General features: G+C 42.9%; 1 protein-coding gene across 4 annotated transcripts; it reads right to left on the reverse strand.

The window, feature by feature from the left end:
* Nucleotides 1–721: 721 nt before the first annotated feature.
* Nucleotides 722–15,507, reverse strand: c17h10orf88 (chromosome 17 C10orf88 homolog). 4 transcript variants are annotated; one of them, XM_041210274.1, is made up of 6 exons: nt 15,368–15,507; nt 14,163–14,358; nt 7,242–7,314; nt 6,958–7,164; nt 5,151–5,626; nt 722–3,040 (listed from the first exon to the last, which is right to left on the reverse strand). In XM_041210274.1, exons 2-6 carry the CDS (start codon nt 14,231–14,233, stop codon nt 2,812–2,814), a joined length of 1,056 nt encoding a protein of 351 aa, XP_041066208.1. In that variant the 5' UTR covers nt 14,234–14,358; nt 15,368–15,507; the 3' UTR covers nt 722–2,811. The 4 variants fall into 4 exon arrangements, with proteins under 4 accessions (XP_041066208.1, XP_041066210.1, XP_041066207.1 ...); XM_041210276.1 differs by having other exon boundaries at nt 5,151–5,224; nt 14,163–14,363; nt 15,368–15,487; XM_041210273.1 differs by having other exon boundaries at nt 14,163–14,363; nt 15,368–15,487.
* Between the last annotated feature and the right edge of the window lie 6,879 nt (nt 15,508–22,386).

The raw sequence follows: 22,386 nt of genomic DNA on the forward strand, positions 1-22,386 counted from the left end.
GCAGGTCATAAAGAGACAGATTAGATTAAGTTTTATTGCAACTTTGGAGCAGATTAATACATTCTCTATTACATAGTGTAAAATTCCTATCATTGCAAATAGTCTATTGGCAGATTTGTGAATGTGATGCATCAGGACAACTGCAAGAATATCAATATCAGGGGACATTGGTGTGTTGTCCAACTTAAATATTTTCAAAACAAAAACAGAATTACCTGGAAAAACTCAGCAGGTCTGGCAGCATCAGCGGAGAAGAAAAGAGTTGACCTTTTGAGTCCTCATGACCCTTTGACAGAACTTGAGTTCGAGTCTTAACTGTCTGAGAATTTCAAGGTATGTATTTACAATTTCTGCATGATATAGGAACAGGCTTGACTGTGGAGTCTGCTCCATCATTCAAAAAGATCATGGCTGGTCATCAACCTCTTGCACCATTTTTCCCCATTATCCCCATATCCCTGGCTGTCATTAGAAGTCACAAGTCTATCAATTTCTGTCTTGAACATGCTCAATGAATGATCTTCCACAGCCTTCTGGGGTAGAATTCCAAAGATTCACCTCCCTTTGAGTGAGGAAATCCCTCCTCCTCTGAGTCTTAAATGACCTGCCCGTTATTCTGAGAGCCTGTTTTTCTAGACTCACCAGCCCGGAGAAATGTTCTAGCCACATCTACTCTGTTTCAAAGGAGATGGTACATGCATAATGAACACCAAACTGAGTGTTTTAAGCACTGAAATTTTTAATAGTGTTTTATACCATTGACTGCAAATTCAAAATCCTATATCCAGCACAAGCCTTAAAATATCAAGATCAGTTATCAGTCTACTGGTTAATATCTGACAATCTACTGACCAATAATTTGAAAATATGCTAGTTTGCTTACAATGTTGTTGTATTAATAAATATTTTCTGTCAATTATACTGGGAGAAAAACGAACAAAGAGGAAGACAAATTAAATATATAATTGCAGAGGAGTTTAAGTTTAAAGAATATTTCTGCACAAAAACAAATTTATTACTTTCAGAATGACTTTCTGGTTCTTTAGGATTCTGTATTCACATTCTAAATACAAAAGTTCACCCTTAAACAAATAATCTAATAAGCCACATTTTTTTTCTTGTGCTTTTACTGCATCTTCAGCATATTCAGGATAAAACAAATTAATCATACAACTGTTTGAACACAATGCAATAATTTAAGTTTCATAAAAACTTAATTTCAGACTTTTAAATTCAGACTGAATCTCTTTCATTGGCTTATACAAACATATTATGGTTTATATAACTTCCAACTTGGCACAGTCACCAAATTCAATGTCCATATTACTTGCAAGAAACTGCCCTAATTAAAGTTATAAAAATCTCTTCCAAATGCAGTTTACCAGAAATATATTTTTCATCTAGAATTAGAGGGTCAATACATTGAACAAACTTTGAAGGAAACAGTTTAATATTTGGTTAAGCTTGTAGGCAATTACACCAATGTATACATTCCTGTTTCAGTTGCTCACTTTACATTTCATCTGACCAAGCTCCCTTTAACTTGTATTTGCTCAGCTGACAGTATAATTTATGCATTACTTGCTATGTAACCATTATAATTACCCATTCATGCACTAGCAATACATTTCAACTCCTCAAATGGCAAGCCAACCAGATAAGAGAACTTAAAGTATTGGGAAATGGGTTGAAAGCAAGATTTCTGTTTAAGCAGCATACCCAAAGAAACCCACACACCTTTCCTGCTAGTGGTACCATGATGCAATACTACCTTGAGGCAGGTCCACAAAGTTATGAAGTCAATACAGAGGTCAATGCAGTGTGCAACTGTAACATTACACTGCTGCTACCTTAGTATGAATGCCAATAGGATACAATTGATTTCCTGAAGTTCAACATGTACTTAATCACATTAACTTTTAGATTGTCGATTAATGGCAGTTATTGACAAGTCTTCCCAAAACAGTAGAAGTGAATGCTTGAAAGCGGTTAGGTAGCAAAAGTTTATAATTTTGAAGAGGTATGCTAAATTACACTTGTCTTGGGAGTTTTAAATTTCTGCTGCAAGTGTCCAAACAAAAAAAAGGCGGAGGGGCCAAAAATCATTTTCAGGGCCCTTTACTTAACTCTTCAGGGGCTTAATAACAACAATTAATAGGACATTAAAAATATCCAACACATTGTCTCAAAGTCACAAAATTATTTTGAGAACATTTTGATTTGTAGTAATTTTGTATTTGTTACAAATAACTTCTTTTAAATAGAGAGCGCGTTAAGCCCAAAAAATGCCACTAGTCAAAAAATTATAGAATGGAATCAAATTATAACTGCAATGTTCCGTTTTCACTTTTATTTTCTGGTGATGCATTTGGTAGATTGGGAATGTCCAAGCTTTTTCTGTGGGCCAGTCAAGTGCATTCCACAGACATTCACAGGCCACATATATGGTTTTAGGTTCCCATTGTCTTGCATCTATCTCAAGTTGCCAATTTTTGACAGATCTTGGTTTCCTGATTTATGATTCATCCATTAATGTGGCAACAGACCACGGATCAGCTGCCCCAACAAACAAACCTCAATGGTAAAATAGTATGTGATAATAAGCACAGGTAAGACCGAGTTGCCTGGACTACATGGCCACGATCACTTGCTGTATACGTGGTTCATGGAAAAACACACATCAACAAACTTAACGGGCTGGAACTTCCACTCCATATGACCAGGGTCATAATTTGGACACCCTTGTACTAAACGCTACATTCAGGAAAACCGGTTCACAGTAGCTGTTCGAAGGATATGAAGAAAAATCAGTTAAAGCTCCCCATTTGTTAAGATGGTGTCACGTTCATAGCTTTTGGTTACAGTTCTGTTCAAAGCAATGTTTTCAAGCAAGTTGGTGAGTGAAACAAACTTCTCATCAAGGTCAACTTGCAGCATGTTTATTCGACAATCAATATAATCCTTCAATCTCTTTTCTATGGATTCCATGTGTTCAGCAATATGCTTTTCCAACTCAGAACAAAAATTCTGTTGATAATGCCTGTGAAGAAATGCAGCAACATGAAAACAAGCAGCAGGTTCTCAAAATGTACTTTAAAAAACTATACCCAAAAGATTTACTTCCAGAACTATGGTTCATCAAAATCAAAGATTTGTAAGATATATGTTGTGGGTCAGCAGTTCATGGAAAATCACCATAAAGTGACACATACTGCAGTACTTATGAACAGTAGATGCACAACTGGTTTAATCATAAACCATTGGTCTTTGATGTTCTTTTGTTTGTACATAAGTAGCCCACTCATAGCATTGCTCAAGAGCAGTTCAGGACCTGAAATATAGTTTCAGATATTGTGGTGCTGCAGAACCCGACAATGAAACAGCCACTTACCCTCTCCAACAATACAGTAAACATACTGCAGCAATTTATCACCTCAATAAAATGAAGTAAGATTATTTATTCTTCCCTACACCCTGCTCCAAAGCTTCTCATTGTTTTCTAAACCATTTATTTCTTCCCTTTAACTTCCCAAGATGGATTTTTAGTTTTTGTTGAAACTATTGTTGGAGCAGTAGAACATTGGAGACACAATCACCACCATCACTGATCATGTTCCAGGTCTGGTTAAATGATTTAATGCAGTCACAATGTCTGAAATTCCTCTCCAATTAGTTCCATTCATCAATTCAAAGAAAAAGTTAAATCCAAACAGAACTAGGGAACAGGAGTAGGCTATTCAGCTCCTTGAGACAGTTCCACCATTCAATGAGATCACAGCTGATCTGTATCCTAACTCCACCCACCCACTTTGTCTCCATTACCCTCATATCCTTGACTAGCAAAAATCTATCGATCTGAGAGTTAAAATTATTGGTTGAGCTAGCATCTACTGCTTCGTATGGGAGAATTTTCCAAATTTCTAATAGTGTTTGCGTGAAGAAGTGTTTCCTAACTTCTATTCTGAATGACCTGGCTCTGACGAAAGATCATGACCTGAAACGTTAACTGATTTTCTCTCCACAGAAAATGCCAGGCCTGCTGTGTATTTCCAGCATTGTTTATTTCAGAAAGTAAGAACCAGTGAATCCCTTCACACAGAGGAGAGCTTTCCAGTTGGCAAGTGGGGGCGGGGTCCACTCACCGATGTGTAAAATGACACATGGTGACGTTGGGCAGGCATTCCAACATCACTGCTTGTCACTTAGATTGTCAGTTCAGCAGGCACCCAGCCACATTGGCTGCACAGTCAAACTGTCAAAAGGCCTATTAAGGCCATTAATAAAGTAATTAAAGTTGTTAAGGATGCTGCCCGTCCAACCTTAAGGCGGGGGGGGGGGGGGCAAGCGAAGAGCCAAGGCGGCCTTCGCAACGTTCATGAAACCTCATCCACGGGCGGGATGAGGTTTTATGAAGGGTTTATTATTGAAATAAAGATTTTTGAAAAAGTTAATGGACATGTCCCAGCTCATGTGACAGTTTCACATGAGGGGACAAGTCCTTAGCATTTTTTTCACCTTTATTAAATATTCCAGAGGTGCCTCAGGAAGATTTCTGCACTCTTTCATGCATATGCGTGAAAGAGTGCTGGCCCCGACTCAGGCACCCCCCACCCCCGACACAGCGCACAGCGCTTCCAGGTGTGTGTCACGCTGGGTGGGCCTTAATTGGCCTGCCTATGTAAAATGGCAGCGTGCACCCAATTGGGGGTGCCGATTGGGTTCGTGCCCATCCCCACAAGACCCACACTCCCGCCCAACCCCTGACTTAAAGTGGAAGCTGGGTTGCTTTATCGACCCTGATAATCACATTTTGATTTGATATTTGTAAGTTTTCAAAATTTGTCTTTGGTTTTACAGTTCCCTAATTTAGGGGCTGTTTGTTTTGTCCCTGATTGTTAATTTAGTTTATTTGGTGGACTCAAAAAAAAGTTAAACCACCAAGTCTACATTCCACAGATGCTATACAGTGACCAGTGACCATGCACAGGCTAGTTCAAGACTGCTATACTTTACCTAGTTTTTATCAGGTGGAGGAGAGAATAAGAGCTAAACTGACAACAATTTTCAATAGAACTTGACAGAAAATTTTCTATAGAAACTATACATAGAAATAAGTTCACTGCTGTGTAACAAATTGCCAAAATTCATACCTGCCACAGTCCTCTGCTGCTGCATTTTTAACCTTTTCTCCCATACGAAGTTCATTCACCTGGCCACAAAGGTCCTGAAGGAGAGGAAGCATTTCAGAACTAAAGGCATTTTGCTCTCCATTGCTTTCTTTGCACAGAAATGTTGACACAAGTCCTTTCAAATCTCCTCTAGCAAATTTTTGTTGATCTACATCTTGTGTGTTGTCTTCAGAATCCGAAGTTTTCTTTTTATTATTTGTTACAGTGGGCGAAACTGAACCATCTCTTGTTCGTGTGGATTCAGCGTTAACTGTGCTTATCCCTCCAGGATCCTTTGTTTCTTCCAGTTTTGAAATGGACATCGGGTTAGTTTTGCTAAATACATGGGAAGGGGTCAGTCTTTCTTCAGTCTGTGGTGAACTTGTTACTTTTCCAATTTCTGTTAAATCACTTACTCCAAAGATACCCTGGAACACTCCTCCTATTGCTGCCTGATTCTACATGGAGAAATATCAATAAGGTTTAACAATCTCTATTATTGTTACCGATTGCCTACAAAATCCATCATAAGCAGAGCTGCACATTTCCCCCATGCAGAAGCATCGAGGCCAACTGTAGCCACCCAGGTTGAGATCAGGTACCTCAGCATAGACTAGGAATCACACCAAGAACCTTAAGGTTGTATTCATTAGTTAGATGCAGCCTTTGCCAATCAAAGGACAAGGATTCTCACTTCCCTCCAGCTTTCTCCATCACAACTCAAGATACAGCCTTCATTACTGGGGTACAGTCACAGGCAACCTACAGTACCATCCTTAGTATTAATCTCTGGATTAATCTGGTCAAAAAATACAAGTTACCAAGCTCTCAATGCAGCTGCTTGACAGTAGATTTACACTGTAAAGAACAAAGTGGAAATCTGTCATGAGGAATCATTCACCAAAACTAACATGCGGAATGCTTATTTTTCTTGATCATATCTCTATACTTAAGTTGTTTTGTGCTCTGCATGCTTTAACCTTTTATTGGTGATTTATGAAAAAAAAGTGCCTTTTACATAATAAAATATCCCAGCACGTTTCACGGGAGCATTATTAAGCAAAAATCAGATACCAAACTACATAAGGTGATATTAGGGCAAATAGCCAAAATATTGGTCTAAGAGGTAGACTTTAGGGAGTGTCTGAAAGGAGGAAAGAGGTCAGAGGGGGTTAGGAAGGAAATTCCAGAGCTGATAATTATAATTATGAAACATGAAAATGCAGCATCAATTTTCATTTTTGGAATTACTTTTAAGTATTTTCCTGCAGTTGTCATGCAAATTATGCTATTTAAAGAATATTTTTCCAAATTAGTTCACAGGGCTTACTTCCACCACCCCGCCACATCAAATGCCTGAATTATGTCTACTATTCTTTAACATCTGTATACAGAGTAGGGACAAAGCAGTGTGCATTTCTTCAACTTTTCACAAGGTATAACTATACAGTAAAAATACAAAATATACAACTTGAAAAACAGTGACCACACAAGCATGTGTTCTGAAGGATGCACTTTATTCCATTTGAACATTCTAGTTGCTTCATTTTGGCCTGATCTATCCCCACATTTTCATTATAGATGATTCCTCCAGATGAACAAATTATTCCACTTTATAAAAGAAACATTTGCAATGGGGAGAGCAAAGAATGAATTAGAGATGTTAAAAAATATTTTAACACTGAAAAATAAACCTTGTAATAACCATATCTATGATCTTAAAATTACTGCTGCCTTTTGGAAAAAAAACTCTTATTCAACTCATTACTCTGACCAATACATAACTCACCTTCTGTTGGAACTGGACCATGTTAAAAAGTTGCTGAGCTCCAGGTGACAGCTTTGCTCCCATTGAATCCATCATTGTTTGTACTCGTTCCAAGTTAATGTTTTTTCCTAATGGAGAAAAGCCTCTTGAGATCCTTACTGAAGGATATTTTATGCCCAGTAATATTTTACCAATTCGTACTCTCTCTTTTCCACCTAAAGATAGCAGCTAAGAACAGAACATTCATCAGAAAATTCAAAAAGTAAAACACAATCAATAAAAAGCAAAAGGAAATCGCAACACACCTTTAGTTCACAGAATGAACTAGGAAAATCCAATTTAAAACACTTCTTAAACAAAAGGATCTGTTCCTGTTCACTGAAAGACAATATAAAAATAGAAATATTAGTGTTTAGAAAGCACAATTACCCCGATGCATTCAAAATGTCAGTGGTTTCCAGGGCAGCAGATGTAACCAAAATGATCCCGATTAGGAGGCATATCTGAAACAGGCTCTCATCCTTGTTTTCAAATCCTTCCATGGTGTTGACCCTCCCTATCTCCGCATTCCCCTTCAGCCCTAAAACCGTCCAAGATATCTGCACTTCTAAAATTCTGGCCTCTTGAGCATCCCCAATTTTAATCACTCCACCACTCAGGCCCTAATTTCTGGAATTCCCTCCCTCAACTTCTGTCTCTTTAGCTCTCTTTCCTCATTTAAGACATTCCTTAAAACCTAAGTCTCTGACTAAGTTTTTATTCATTTGCTAAAATTGCAACTTATGTCAAAGTTTGTTTGATAATGTTCTTGCGAAGCACATTGGGATATTATATTACATTCAAAGAGCTATTTAAAAACAAATTGGTGTTAGTTTTTCTATCTGGAGACAGAATTCTATAGCAATAGCTGCTGTTTGGAACTAAGAGCTGGATTTTCACTGTCAGGGTGACTTGGGAGGCCTTTAAAAGTAGTAGGCAGGTTCCAATTTCAGGACTTCCCTTCCTGGGTTATCTGACTTTCAGGACTGCCTTTAAAAGTGCAGGCTGGTTTGGGTCCAAAGCCCACATCCAGCAGTCTGACCTGCCTGGCTCCATTGCAGAGATAAGCATGTCTAACCCCTCCACAATTTTCATGGAGTTGGGCTAGGTTTTTAAAGAGTCATGGTTCACAGCCCATGAAACCTAGTTTGCATGAGGGAACCTTTTAAAAGGCGAATTCAAAAAGGTCCTTCTCATGCCCCCATGCCAAGGTAAGGCCCCAAAACACCTCCCATAGCCCCTCCTGCCCCTTGTGCCAAGCTATGGCATTTCCATGCCCATTGACCCACCATACACTGTATAGAACCAACGAACCCAATTGTAACAGTAGGATATGTAAAAAAAGCTTTAGAAAAGAGTCAATCATTACTTTACACTATATTAAAAAAAGTATTTTCTCTGCACAGCAATGAAAGTGTCAATCATCCAGACCCTCTAAAAAGTATCAAGAACAGAAACCACAAGCCCTTGAAACAATTTAACCTTATGTAAACAGACATTGAGAAATTGACAGCAGAGACCAGAGAGCCAGAGCTGTCAATCAAGCAATGTTTTCTCTGGGGCTCATGTGTTTCAATAAGGGTAATGGATTTCTGGGCTCTCAAGCAAGCCCTTATTATGTATGCCTTTTAACAGCCCATCTCAACCACCCAATAGCCTTTATGGCTGTCTCCGACCTCTTTCCCAGTCAGCTGAGCTGACTCCAGCCCGCACCTATTCCCAGCAATTTAGATACCACCTTTCAGAGCACTTTCTTCCGAGGCAGGTGGACTGAGCCAGAATTTTCTCGACCCCTGCTACCTGTCTCAGTACTTGCAGCAAAAGGTCACCACCCATTTATCTGCCACAATTTCAGCAGAAGAGTCATGGAAGCCTTGAAGAAACAACTGTGTTCAAATCCCAGCTCTTTGACGATGGTCTGAAGCATCTCTCCGTTGACTTGGTGTCAACCATTTTTTTAATCTTTGTGAACTCTGGAAGATTTTGGGCTGTTTGACTACATTGAAGGTACTGTCATAAATGCAAATTTTGTTGTTAAAGCCATAGAAATCAAGGATCTTTGGACACGGTCACCATTAAATAGGCCTTCACCCAACAGTGCTGTGATCACTTTTTTGGAGGCACAGCAAAAGCATCAATCATTAACCTCAATGCTTATTAGCACATATTACTCAGTACAAAAACAGAATTACCTGGAAAAACTCAGGTCTGGCAGCATCGGCGGAGAAGAAAAGAGTTGACGTTTTGAGTCCTCATGACCCTTCGACAGAACTTGAGTGAGTCCAAGAAAGGGGTGAAATATAAGCTGGTTTAAGGTGTGTGGGGGGGGCGGAGAGAGAGAGAGAGAGAGAAGTGGAGGGGGGGTATGGTTGTAGGGACAAACAAGCAGTGATAGAAGCAGATCATCAAAAGATGTCAACAACAATAGAACACATAGGTGTTACAGTTGGTGATATTATCTAAACGAATGTGCTAATTAAGAATGGATGGTAGGGCACTCAAGGTATAGCTCTAGCGGGGGTGGGGAGAGCATAAAAGATTTTAAGATATTTAAAAATAATGGAAATAGGTGGGAAAAGAAAAATCTATATAATTTATTGGAAAAAAAAGGAAGGGGGAAACAGAAAGGGGGTAGGGATGGGGGAGGGAGCTCACGACCTAAAGTTGTTGAATTCAATATTCAGTCCGGAAGGCTGTAAAGTGCCTAGTCGGAACATGAGGTGTTGTTCCTCCAGTTTGCGTTGGGCTTCACTGGAACAATGCAGCAAGCCAAGGACAGACATGTGGGCAAGAGAGCAGGGTGGAGTGTTAAAATGGCAAGCTACAGGGAGGTTTGGGTCATTCTTGCGAACAGACCGCAGGTGTTCTGCAAAGCGGTCGCCCAGTTTACGTTTGGTCTCTCCAATGTAGAGGAGACCACATTGGGAGCAACGAATGCAGTAGACTAAGTTGGAGAAATGCAAGTGAAATGCTGCTTCACTTGAAAGGAATGCTTGGGCCCTTGGACGGTGAGGAGAGAGGAAGTGAAGGGGCAGGTGTTGCATCTTTTGCGTGGGCATGGGGAGGTGCCATAGGAGGGGGTTGAGGAGTAGGGGGTGATGGAGGAGTGGACCAGGGTGTCCCGGAGGGAGCGATCCCTACGGAATGCCGATGGGGGGGGTGAAGGGAAGATGTGTTTGGTGGTGGCGTCATGCTGGAGTTGGTGGAAATGGCAGAGGATGATCCTTTGAATGCGGAGGCTGGAGGGGTGATAAGTGAGGACAAGGGGGACCCTATCATGTTTCTGGGAGGGAGGAGAAGGCGTGAGGGTGGATGCGCGGGAGATGGGCCGGACACGGTTGAGGGCCCTGTCAACGACCGTGGGTGGAAAACCTCGGTTAAGGAAGAAGGAGGACATGTCGGAGGAACTGTTTTTGAAGGTGGCATCATCGGAACAGATGCAACAGAGACAAAGGAACTGAGAGAATGGGATGGAGTCCTTACAGGAAGCGGGGTGTGAGGAGCTGTAGTCGAGTAGCTGTGGGAGTCAGTGGGTTTGTAATGGATATTGGTGGACAGTCTATCACCAGAGATTGAGACAGAGGTCAAGGAAGGGAAGGGAAGTGTCAGAGATGGACCACGTGAAAATGATGGAGGGGTGGAGATTGGAAGCAAAATTAATAAATTTTTCCAAGTCCCGACGAGAGCATGAAGCGGCACCGAAGTAATCATCGATGTACCGGAGAAAGAGTTGTGGAAGGGGGCCGGAGTAGGACTGGAACAAGGAATGTTCCACATACCCCATAAAGAGACAGGCATAGCTGGGGCCCATGCTGGTAACCATAGCCACACCTTTTATTTAGAGGAAGTGAGAGGAGTTGAAGGAGAAATTGTTCAGTGTGAGAACAAGTTCAGCCAGACGGAGGAGAGTAGTGGTGGATGGGGATTGTTCGGGCCTCTGTTCGAGGAAGAAGCTAAGGGCCCTCAGACCATCCTGGTGGGGGATGGAGGTGTAGAGGGATTGGACGTCCATGGTGAAGAGGAAGCGGTTGGGGCCAAGGAACTGGAAATTGTTGATGTGACGTAAGGTGTCAGAGGAATCACGGATGTAGGTGGGAAGGGACTGGACAAGGGGAGAGAGAAGGGAGTCAAGATAACGAGAAATGAGTTCTGTGGGGCAGGAGCAAGCTGAGACAATCGGTCTACCGGGGCAGTTCTGTTTGTGGATTTTGGGTAGGAGATAGAAGCGGGCCGTCTGAGGTTGGGCGACTATCAGGTTGGAAGCTGTGGGAGGAAGATCCCCAGAGGAGATGAGGTCAGTGACAGTCCTGGAAACAATGGCTTGATGTTCAGTGGTGGGGTCACGGTCCAGGGAGAGGTAGGAGGAAGTGTCTGCGAGTTGATGCTCAGCCTCAGCGAGGTAGAGGTCTGTGCGCCAGACAACAACAGCACCACCCTTGTCAGCGGGTTTGATGACAATGTCAGGGTTGGACCTGAGAGAATGGAGTGCAATAAGTTCAGAAAGAGACAGGTTAGAATGGGTGAGAGGAGCAGAGAAATTGAGACGACTAATGTCGCGCCGACAGTTCTCAATGAAAAGATCAAGAGAAGGTAAGAATCCAGAGGGAAGGGTCCAGGTGGAGGGAGAATATTGGAGATGGGTAAAAGGATCCATTGAACTGGGAGAGGACTCCTGCCCAAAGAAGTGAGCCCGGAGACGAAGACGGCGGAAGAAGAGTTCAGCATCATGCCAAGCCCAAAATTCATTGAGGTGAGGGCATAAGGGTATGAAACTAAGTCCTTTGCTGAACGTTCAGTGCTCAGCATCGGACAGGGGAAGGTCAGGGGGTATAGTGAATACACGCTGGGGCTGGGATTGGAAGATGGGGTGGGGACGGAGGGACGGGCAGGGGTGGAGAGTCCTAGATGGGTGTTGGTGTCGATGAGTTGTTGGAGCTTGCGTTCCTTAGCACTTGAGAGAAAGAGAAAAAGTTATTTGTTGAGGCGTCGGATGAGCCGAAGAATAAAATGAAACTGGGGGCACGTGCAGCTTTGAAAAAGGGTACGGCGGTGCTGCTGGAGGGAGAGGTCGAGTGTGTTCATATGGCGGCGCATGGCACTGAGTGTGGATTTCAGAATGTGACAGGAACAGCAGTCCGAGAAACGTTTTATGTCCCGGAGATACCTGTAATCCTGGGTGGGTTCGAAACATGAGGGGTGGAATTTCAGTTGAAATCCACGTGGGGTAAGTCGGAGACGGAGACAGTCACTGAGAAAGGAGATATGGCTGTGAAAGCGGGTTTTAGTAAACACCTTGTCAAACACCAGGAGGGAAATGGAAAGCAATGAAGGTGAGCAAGGCAAAAGAGAGGAACGGAAATCTTGTCGCAGAAAAGAACACAACTTCTTCAAGGAGGTAGGCATTTCTAGAAGAGCAGTGGCAGTCAATTAAACACAGATAAAAACAAAAAAAACTGCGGATGCTGGAAATCCAAAACAAAAACAGAATTACCTGGAAAAACTCAGCAGGTCTGGCAGCATCGGCAGAGAAGAGTTGACGTTTCGAGTCCTCATGACCCTTCGACAGAACTTGAGTTCAAGTCCAAAAAAGCGTTGAAATATAAGCTGGTTTAAGGTGTGTGTGTGGGGGGGGGGGGGGCAGGCGGGGAGAGAGAGAGAGAGAGAGAGAGAGAGAGAGAAGTGGAGGGGGTGGGGGGAGTGTGGTTGTAGGGACAAACAAGCAGTGATAGAGTGCCTTGAGTGCCCTACCATCCATTCTTAATTAGCACATTCGTTTAGATAATATCACCAACTTTAACTTTAACACCTATGTGTTCTATTGTATTATTGTTGTTGACATCTTTTGATGATCTGCTTCTATCACTGCTTGTTTGTCCCTACAACCACACCCCCCCCCCACACCTTAAACCAGCTTATATTTCACCCCTTTCTTGGACTCGAACTCAAGTTCTGTCGAAGGGTCATGAGGACTCGAAACGTCGACTCTTTTCTTCTCCGCCGATGCTGCCAGACCTGCTGAGTTTTTCCAGGTAATTCTGTTTTTGTTTTGGATTTCCAGCATCCGCAGTTTTTTTGTTTTTATCATATTACTCAGTATCCCCTCTTGAATCAGAACCTAGCCTAACAAAGTAATTATATGCACTATACAATTTAAATACCATGTTATTTGCATTGCATGCAATAAAAAGCTGTTTTATAAAGCACTGTATGCTGCTACACAACTTCAAGTGGACTTATTTTACCAAAATTCATTTATGAGACAGGTACATCCTGGTTCAGGCCAACATTTCTCATTCATCCCCAGCTGCCCTCAAGTAGGTAGTGAGGATCTGCTAAGGGCATTAAGATTCAATGACACTGCAATGGGTCTGGAGTCACATATAGACCAAACTGGTTAGAAGAATTTTCCATCCCTAAAAATGACTTTCATGGCCACATTCGTGAAACTAGCTTTTTATTTCAGATTTATTTAATTGAATTTAAATCCCCCAGTTGTCATGTTCAGATTTGAATGATTGCCACCGGATCATTAGTCCAGGCCTCAATTACTGTTCTAGCTAATATGCCCTATGTAGTGTGAATGATAGGTAATGTCAAAAAGCCACAATGTGAGGTTTTAAACATTTTATGAAAATAATCATTATTAATTTTTGCAGAATTGCAAATACAAAATTAACTTCAATTCCATTCATAATTTGATTATTTTAAACAAAATTTAAACAGGCAATAAATAAGGCCTTTTGAGAAATATCACAAGAACCCAACAAGTTATGAATATCAAAATTTGCATTGCAGCTTAAGATTTGCTTTGTAACAAACACTATTAGTCACCACACTGCTGATTCACGATTAAGATATTCCTATTCATGGGGGAGGCAGTGTTGTCATCTCTGGACTAGTCATTCAGAGGCCCAGGGTAATGCTCTGGGGACCTAGGTTCGAATCCCATCATGGCAGATGGCGAAATCTGAATCCAATAAAAATCTGGAATTAAAAGTCTGATAGTGAAACCATTGCCGATTATCGTAAAAACCCACCTGGAAATCTGCTGTCCTTACCTGGTCAGATCCACAGCAATGTGGTTGAGTCTTAAATACCCTCTGAACAAGGGCAATGACGGATGGGCAATAAAGGCTGGCCTAGCCAGCGACACCCACATCCCATGAAAGACCAAAACAATATATTACCCATTTATTTGTAGGTTATCTACTCTTTGGCCTTGGCTTGTTCCACAGTACTCTCCTGTGTAAACCTCCATAGTTCTTGCTTCACTCAATACTTCTACAAAGGCTATGTCAGCAGGGTGTTGAGAAGAGCACTGTAGATACAGCACACATGGAGTTTCCAAAGTATTGGTTTGAGGCCGTTCCAAAGTAACAAGTTCTGCACTGAATCATAACAAAGGAAACAGTAAGTCATCTCTAATTTAAAGCAAGACATTTTTCAAAATCTTAATGTATCACAATTTTCTTTTATTTTTGGCATGTCACAAATGTTGCTCCCATTTTGAATAAGCCAGACTTTGCATTTTTAATATAATTTGAGATTTTCTTGATGCTTAGATCAAATATTGCATAATTACAATATGTCCTTTACAATTACTAATAATATTCAATAAAACAGCTAATAATTCTGGAGTAAATATGACCCAGGGTTTCAGAAAAAAAAGTTGACTGACACCTTCATGAGACTCAATGTAACACCACATTTAAACATCAGACATCAGTGAAAGTGCAGGCAAACACTCAAATGTCACAGCATTTGCAGAGACTTAGCATCACATCATATCACAAAGACTTTTAGCAATCATCAAAAGTGACAGAAAGGTTAAAGTACACATACAATGGTGATGAATATCACAACAGTTATGTCTGCTGCCCATTTATAAGCTATTGTCAGAAAAGCAATTAATAAAAAATGGATTCCCAATTAACCACGTGTGACAAGTAGCCGATGTCATGGGCAGTACTGCACCACAGAATGATTTTTAACACATGCATCAAGCACTTTGCAGTATTTGTGGGATCGCTGTTCTGACAGCACTGGCTGCCAAATGAATTTTCAGCCGCTGGACATAGCAACAGCCGCTAAAAGTCAAACCCAGAATTACAAAAAAGTCAATCAGCATCTAAAAAAAAATTACATAAATGTATAAATTTAATCCACACTTAGCTCTTTCAGACCCCTAACTGTATAAAGCGAGGAAAAGCCCTTAACACGCCGCTCAAAAGCAGCAACGCCAAACTAACGCCAGTCCAACAAGCTCGGAGCAGCTTCAACAATCACACCCACCGACACTCGCTAACTACAGGCGGCCGGGCCTGACAGAGTCAGCGGCTGCCGAGGAATCGCTGCTTCGAAGCCAGGCCCCAAACCCCCAGCTCACCCTTACCGGACACCAGCCTCTCCCCGCTCTGAGTTCCAGTCGATAATCGTGGCCCGCAGCCGCCCCGTGCCGCAGGACCAAGCGGTTCTAACCTCAACCGGCTCCATCCCCACCCGGAAACAGCCAGTGCGCAGCCGCACTAAGTAGGAAGGCTGTCCCATCCCCAATTCATCCCCAGTGGAAACAGCTCAGTAACCAGTCGTTGCCTGGTATCAGCATAAACTCAACTCAGTAACCAGTCGTTGCCTGGTATCAGCATAAACTCAACTCAGTAACCAGTCGTTGCCTGGTATCAGCATAAACTCAACTCAGTAACCAGTCAATGTCTGATGTGTCAAAAACAGAAAATGCTGGAAAAACTCAGCAGGATTAACAGCATCTTGGAGAGAGTAACAGAAGACTGTCTGAAGAGTCATATGGGCTCAAAATGTTAACTGTTTTTCAGACAGATGTCCCGCATCCGCAGTATTTTGCTTTTATATTAATTTGATGTAATATCAGCATTCAATAACTCTGCATGTTTTTCCCAGTGTCAGAATTCTTTCAGTTTGTACCTGCGTAAGCCCGTTACTTCTCTACTTTTTTCTCCAATTCTGACAAGATGTCACAAACATGTTGACTTGATAAATTAAGAGACAAACACTTTTAAAAAAAAAATCAGAATTAGTTTGGGCATAGATAAGAAATAAAAAAGGTAAGAAGACACTTGTGAGAGTAGTTCATAGGTCCCCTAAAACCGTAGCACATCGTACACAGGAAGACATAATGGGGCCTTGTGAGAAAGTTACAACAATGATCATGAGTGATTTTAATCTGCATATAGATGGAAGAATCAGATGGCATTGGTAGCCTAGAAGATGAGTTCACAGATTATTTTTGGATAATTTCTTAGATCAGCATAAAAGCAAAATACTTCAGATGCTGTAAATCTGAAATAAAAACAGAAAATGCAGGAAAAACTCAGGTCTGACAGCATCTGTAGAGAGAAACAGAGTTAATGTTTCGAGGTCCACCAACTCCACCATTTCAAGGAAATCCAGCATGATGCCATCACCACATCTTACCCTCATCACCACCACCCACTCTCACCCACCCCACCCCCATCAGCATTCCATGGGGACTGTTCCCTCCATGACACCCTGGTCCACTCCTCCATCACCCCAACTACTCATCCCTTTTCCACAGCACCTGCCTATGCAATCACAGAAGGTGCATCACCTGCCCCTTTACCTCCTCCAAAACACTTCTTTCAGGTGAAGCAGCACTTCACTTGCACCTCTTTCAATTTGGTCTATTGTATTTGCTGCTCCCAGTGTGGTCTCCTTTACATTGGGGAGACTAAATGCAGACTGGGTGACAGCTTTGCAGAACACTTTCACTCAGCTCACAAGAATGACCCAGACCTTCCTGTCACTTGCCATTTCAACACACCAACCTGCTCTCATGCCCATGTGTCTATCCTTGACCTGCTGCAATGTTCCAGTGAAGCCCAATGCAATCTGGAGGAACAGCACCTCATCTTCTGATTAGGCACCTTACAACCTTCCAGACTTAACATTGAGTTCAACAACTTCAGGCCATGAACTCTCTCCTCCATCTTGGCCACTCTTTAAATCCATTTTTAAATTTATTTATTTTTAAATTTTATTTTATTCTATTTATTTGCTAATTTTTAAAATCCATTTTCCCCAGAACTTCCATTCCCCCACAGGGTCATCTGTAATTTGTTTTTATGTTTTGCTTTCACAGAGAACTGACCCTTGTTCTACTATTATCACCTTCTGCTTTCTTACCTTTATGCAGCTATCAGCACCTTCTTTACCACTACCATTAGCACACTCTTTGCCTTGTGTCCATGACATCTTTGTCAATCTCTCCTCAGCTGTCACCTATCCCCGATCTTCTATCTCATTCGACCTGCTCCAGTTCCTCTTAAACTGTATAAAATCCATCACATTTCTACTCTTTAGCTCTGAAGAAAAGTCATACAGACTCAAAACATTAACTCTGTTTCTTTCTCCATAGAGGCTGCCTGACCTGCTGAATTTTTCCAGTATTTTCTGTTTTTATTCTTAGAGCAACACATTGTAGAGCCAATCAAAGATCAGGCTATTCCAAACCTGGTAATTGGCAATTTGACAGGATTAATTAATAACCTCATAGTAAAGGAGCCCCTAAGTAGCAGTGATCATAACATGATTGAATGTTGCATTCAGTTTGAGGGAGAGAAGAATGAGCCTAAGACACATGTTTTAAACTTAAACCAGGACAATTCTCAGTTGAAGGCAGATAATGAGCCTCTGGGGTCATCCATTAGGCAGCAGATGCTGGATGTCCAGCGAGATGTGAGGGAGAATCTGGTAGAGATCCATGAGAGTATGCGTGCCAAGGTCTCCATTGTGCAGGAGTCCATGCAGAACATGAGCAGTGCGTTGACCCTCATGGCCAAGCACACTGCCTCCTCCATTGAGAGAGTGGCGACTCTCATGGAGAGGCAGCTCCAGGAACAGAATCAGGGGTTCCTGAGGTTGCGCTCGGACTTGTAAGTGCTCACACAGGCGATGACCTCAGGTTGTCAGTTGCCAGTGTGATAGATGAATGAAGAACCTGGTATCCCAGCTAGTGCCTGTCCATCAATAGCAAGCAGGGGGGTCTAGAACGACCTCAGGTTGGTACACGAGCTGTTTGTCATCTCTGCGGGCTCCTCTCAGGGTGCTCCGGATGGTGGCAGCAGCTCCTCCACCCCTGCGCTAGTGACTAACACATCTAATGAGGCTGCAATAGCTAGGGAGATGCCAGCTGTGGCACTGGCCACACTCTCCCAGGCGGGGCCAGCACTGGCTCCACTGGCCAGGGAATGACCACCAAGGTCATCAAGGCCAACAAGACAGCAGAGTCAGCAGGCTGCCTCCAATGCTGGTGCCAGCGAGGGGGGAGAACTAAGATGTAGCACTTGCAAACATGAGCGCAAGAGGGACAATTCACGGATGACTTTATGTTCATTTATGTTTGCTTTATCTATGCTGGCCTGGGAATGAAGACCAGGGAAGGTTATGTAAATAATTTGTAATTGTCAAAATGAGATAAATTTTATTCCTGTCGTCATGGCCTGAGTATGCTTCACCTTTTTATTTTTTTGGTGTAGTGTACGCCAGCGTGTAATGCTGGATGCAAGTGGCTCTGAACTTTATTGCACAGGTACTGAGTGTTCATTAGGTTCAAATGAAAGGGTCCTTTCAGACATCAAGGATGGAAGCGGCAGCCCTGGCATGCAGTTGAAGCTGATCTTTGGTAGCCTAGCTGAAAGAGCGTTGGATCAAGGCATCACTGGTGTCCCTACCTCCCTGGAGGTTACTGAGATCTGCCTCCATGCCCTCAGCGTTCTCTTCACCGTGCTCCTCTTCTGACTCGCTGCTGGACTCATCCTCTGTGGCCTCTGGAGCTGCATCAACATTCTCCTCTTCCAGTGGGTACGCCCTTGCCAGATTGTGGAGAGTGCAGCATGCAATCACTATCATTGACACCACTCTGAGGGGGTATTGTAGTGCACCCCCCGAATGGTCCAAGCTTCAGAAGCATATCTTGGCAAGACCTATGGTCCTCTCTACCACTGCCCTTGTGGAGGCATGACTGGTATTGCAACGCTTCTCTGCCTCTGTTCTTGGATGGCAGAGGGGCATCAGGACCCACCTTTTGAGGGGATAGCCCTTGTCATCCAGCAGCCATCCATCCAGTCGGGCTGGAGCACTGAAGAGCCTCAGCACCTGGGAGTGTCTGAGGATGTATACATCATAGGGGCTGCCAGGTTACCTCGCACAGACTTGCAAAATATGCATCCTATGGTCATACACTATCTGCATGTTCATGGAGTGGAATCCCTTCCTGTTAACGAAGACACCCGGCTGATCCAGCGGCACTTTGATGGACATGTGTGTAGTCGATTGCACCCTGGACCTGGGGGAACCCAGCAATCACTGCAAAGCCTCTGGCTTGCTCAGCCTGGCTGGCCTCGTCCGTATAGTAAAGAATAAAGATCAGTACCTGTCTGAACAGAGCTTCTGTCACCAGCTTCTCGCAACTATGGACAGCTGATTGGGACACTCCGCAAAGATCCCCCACCTGGGAAGAGCCAGAGGCATAGATGTTGAGGGCCACTGTAACCTTCAGAGCCACCAGCGTGGGGTGTCCACCCACACAATTGGAGCTGATCTCAGGCCCAATCATTTGACAAATGGAGATCACAGTCTCCTTGAGAGGCAGAGCCTCTTTCGGCATTGAACCTTGTATGTATTTAGGTTGCTGCATCGCCAACTCTAAACCCTGGCAGCAGGATAGTGGCATTTCTTCTGTGGCTCCTTCTGCCTTGGACTACCTGCTGACCCTGCACCCCTTATGCCTGCGCCTCCCCTCCCACCAGTCACTCCATCAGAAGCTGCATAGGGACACCTCTCCCTTCTGCCACTCTCTCCCTCCTCAGAGGAGGTACCACCAGCAGAGACCACAATCCCCATTACCAGGGTGATGGAAGACTGTCTGATATCTGGACAGGTCCACACCATCTGAATCCTCTGGAGTCCTTGCAGGAGTCCTGAAATGAAGCCTGGAAATGCCAACAATGAAGAGATGAAGCTGCCAAGTGCCAATAAGTCACCAACAGCCAACTATCTACCAATCTCCTTGCTACTCACACTGGCATTGCTGCTGACCCCTTTTATCCCGTGTGTGGATGAGGTTTTTGAAAATGCCGGCTGGCCGCCTGCCCGTTTTGCCCGTGCATCTAGAGCGAAATCGCACAGGCAACGAAAAATCAACATCAATTGGATTGTTAATGACCTTAAGTAGCCTGTTAATTAATGGCGGACGCTGCTTTGTCATCCGCTTGTGCCCGCCGAGCAAAATATCACACCACGCGCGATGATGTTGGGACGCTCACCTGACGACATCGCGCACTATTTTACACCCGATCGGGTCGGACACGTGCCCACCCATAGGACATAGAATTCTGCCCCAGGGCTGAGTGAACAAATCAAGGTGAAATGGCAGAAAGCCAAATTTCATTTTGACAAGGCTACTAAGCCATTGCCAGAGTTGAGCATTGGAGAGCCAGTCAGGGTACAAACTTTCAGTGCTCTCAACAGGAGTCAGCCCACGTGGAAACTTCGGACATGCGTAGAGCAGTTGTCACCTTAATCATATGTGCTGGGCTAGAATAACCAAATATACCGCAGGCATGTACGAACAGCTAGAGAAGCTGTTCCCTCACTGCAGGCAGCCAAGCAGGAAGATGGGATCTCACCAGCTGCACAGAGTACTGAATGACCATCACTCCCAGAGGTCCACTGGCCCCCAACAATGGAAATGGAACAATAACAACAGTTACCAAGGCAACAATAAGTGCCACAGGAATGACATTCCCCAGAGAAGGAACATCACACAAATGAACAGCCAATGACAATGTGCACGCATACCATAAAGAGACCTGCACAATTTAATGATGATGTATGCAATGCATGTGCAGAGACTGACTAGAATAATGAACAGCTTGTTAATGGATGAGAACAGTTGTGGTATACTTGGGTATACACTGTTACACATGATGGTGCATGCAAAATAGTCTTTTGTTCGTTATGAGAAATGCAATCATGTACTAAAGATCCTATCTGGATTGCCATATCATGTAACCTCTGCCACGAGGCATATTTCTGCAGGCAAGCATGTTACATTCAGTTCAAATAAAGACATTGTACTAGAAGCAATGTAGTCTTTGAACTCATAAAACCTTTGTGACTGTGGGTCTACCTGGCAATCTTCCTGCCATTCTCAGTGTTCCTCCATGCAATTTCCCTCAGCAGTCAGACCGCCATTCCAAACTGCAGTGTATATGTGGCAGCCATGCTCCACTCCTGCCTCCTGGCTCACACCAAGCCCACCTCCAGCTGCCATTCATTTATCTACTGCCCAAATAATTTGGGGGCTTGCAGAAAATTTCTACAGACCCCTAGTGATCTGCACAGCCAGTTTGAGAAACATTGACCAAAAGCAATAGTGCACTTCCCTCTCCTCATGCAAATGCTCCCACTACTTCAAGATCATCATGGTTGTAAAGACAATCTCAGCCTCTTCATATTAACAACCCCCATTGAATCCACCATACTAAAAAGTACAGTATGTTGTTTGGGTGAGACCACTAAGTTAGGAATAGACACAGTCGAAATGAGTGGGCAAAACCATGCCAGATGGGGTTCAATGTGCAGAAATGTTTGATCATCCAATTTGGAATTAAGGAAGAAGAATCAGGAATTTTTTTAATGTTGAGAGATTATGAGCTGTGGAGGAACAATGGGATTTTAGGTATCCATCTATACAGATCACAAAGAGTTAGTGCACAAATGCAAAAAATCATCAACAACGATAATGGTATATTGGCCTTTATTTGGAGAGGATAGGAATTCAAAAGTGAAGAAGTGATGTTTCAGCTGTACAGAGCCATAATCTGGAGTGCTGTGTTCACTTTTGGGCAACAAGTCTCGGGAAGTACATTCACCCAAAAGGCTGTGAACACTAGGTCAACTGAAATTTTCAAGACTGATATTGATAATGTTTTGGGGGGTAAGGGTATCACAAACAACAACAATTTGCATCTATATCATATCTTTAACATAGCAAAATGTCCCAAAGCACTTCATAGTAGTATTTGTTAGCAAACCAAATTTGACACCTAGCCAACTAAGAAGATATTATGACAGGTGATAAAAAGCTTAACCAAAGAGGTAGGTCTTAAAATTACCTTAAAGGAGAAGGAAAGGAGAAATTTAGAGAGGGAATTCCAAAGCTTAGATCCCAGACAATGGAAGGCACGGCCACCAACGGTGATGCAATGGAAATCTGAAATGTACAAGCAGCTGGAATTGGAAGAATACAGTGTTCTTAGAGGGTTGTAGAGTCGGAGGAGATTACAGAGATAAGGAGGGCAAGGCCATGGGATATGGAACAAAACAGCAAGTAACTAGAGTGGACATACAGAA

The sequence above is a fragment of the Carcharodon carcharias genome, chromosome 17, assembly GCF_017639515.1.
Source record: "Carcharodon carcharias isolate sCarCar2 chromosome 17, sCarCar2.pri, whole genome shotgun sequence".
In the NCBI taxonomy this organism is placed as follows: Eukaryota; Metazoa; Chordata; class Chondrichthyes; order Lamniformes; family Lamnidae; genus Carcharodon; species Carcharodon carcharias.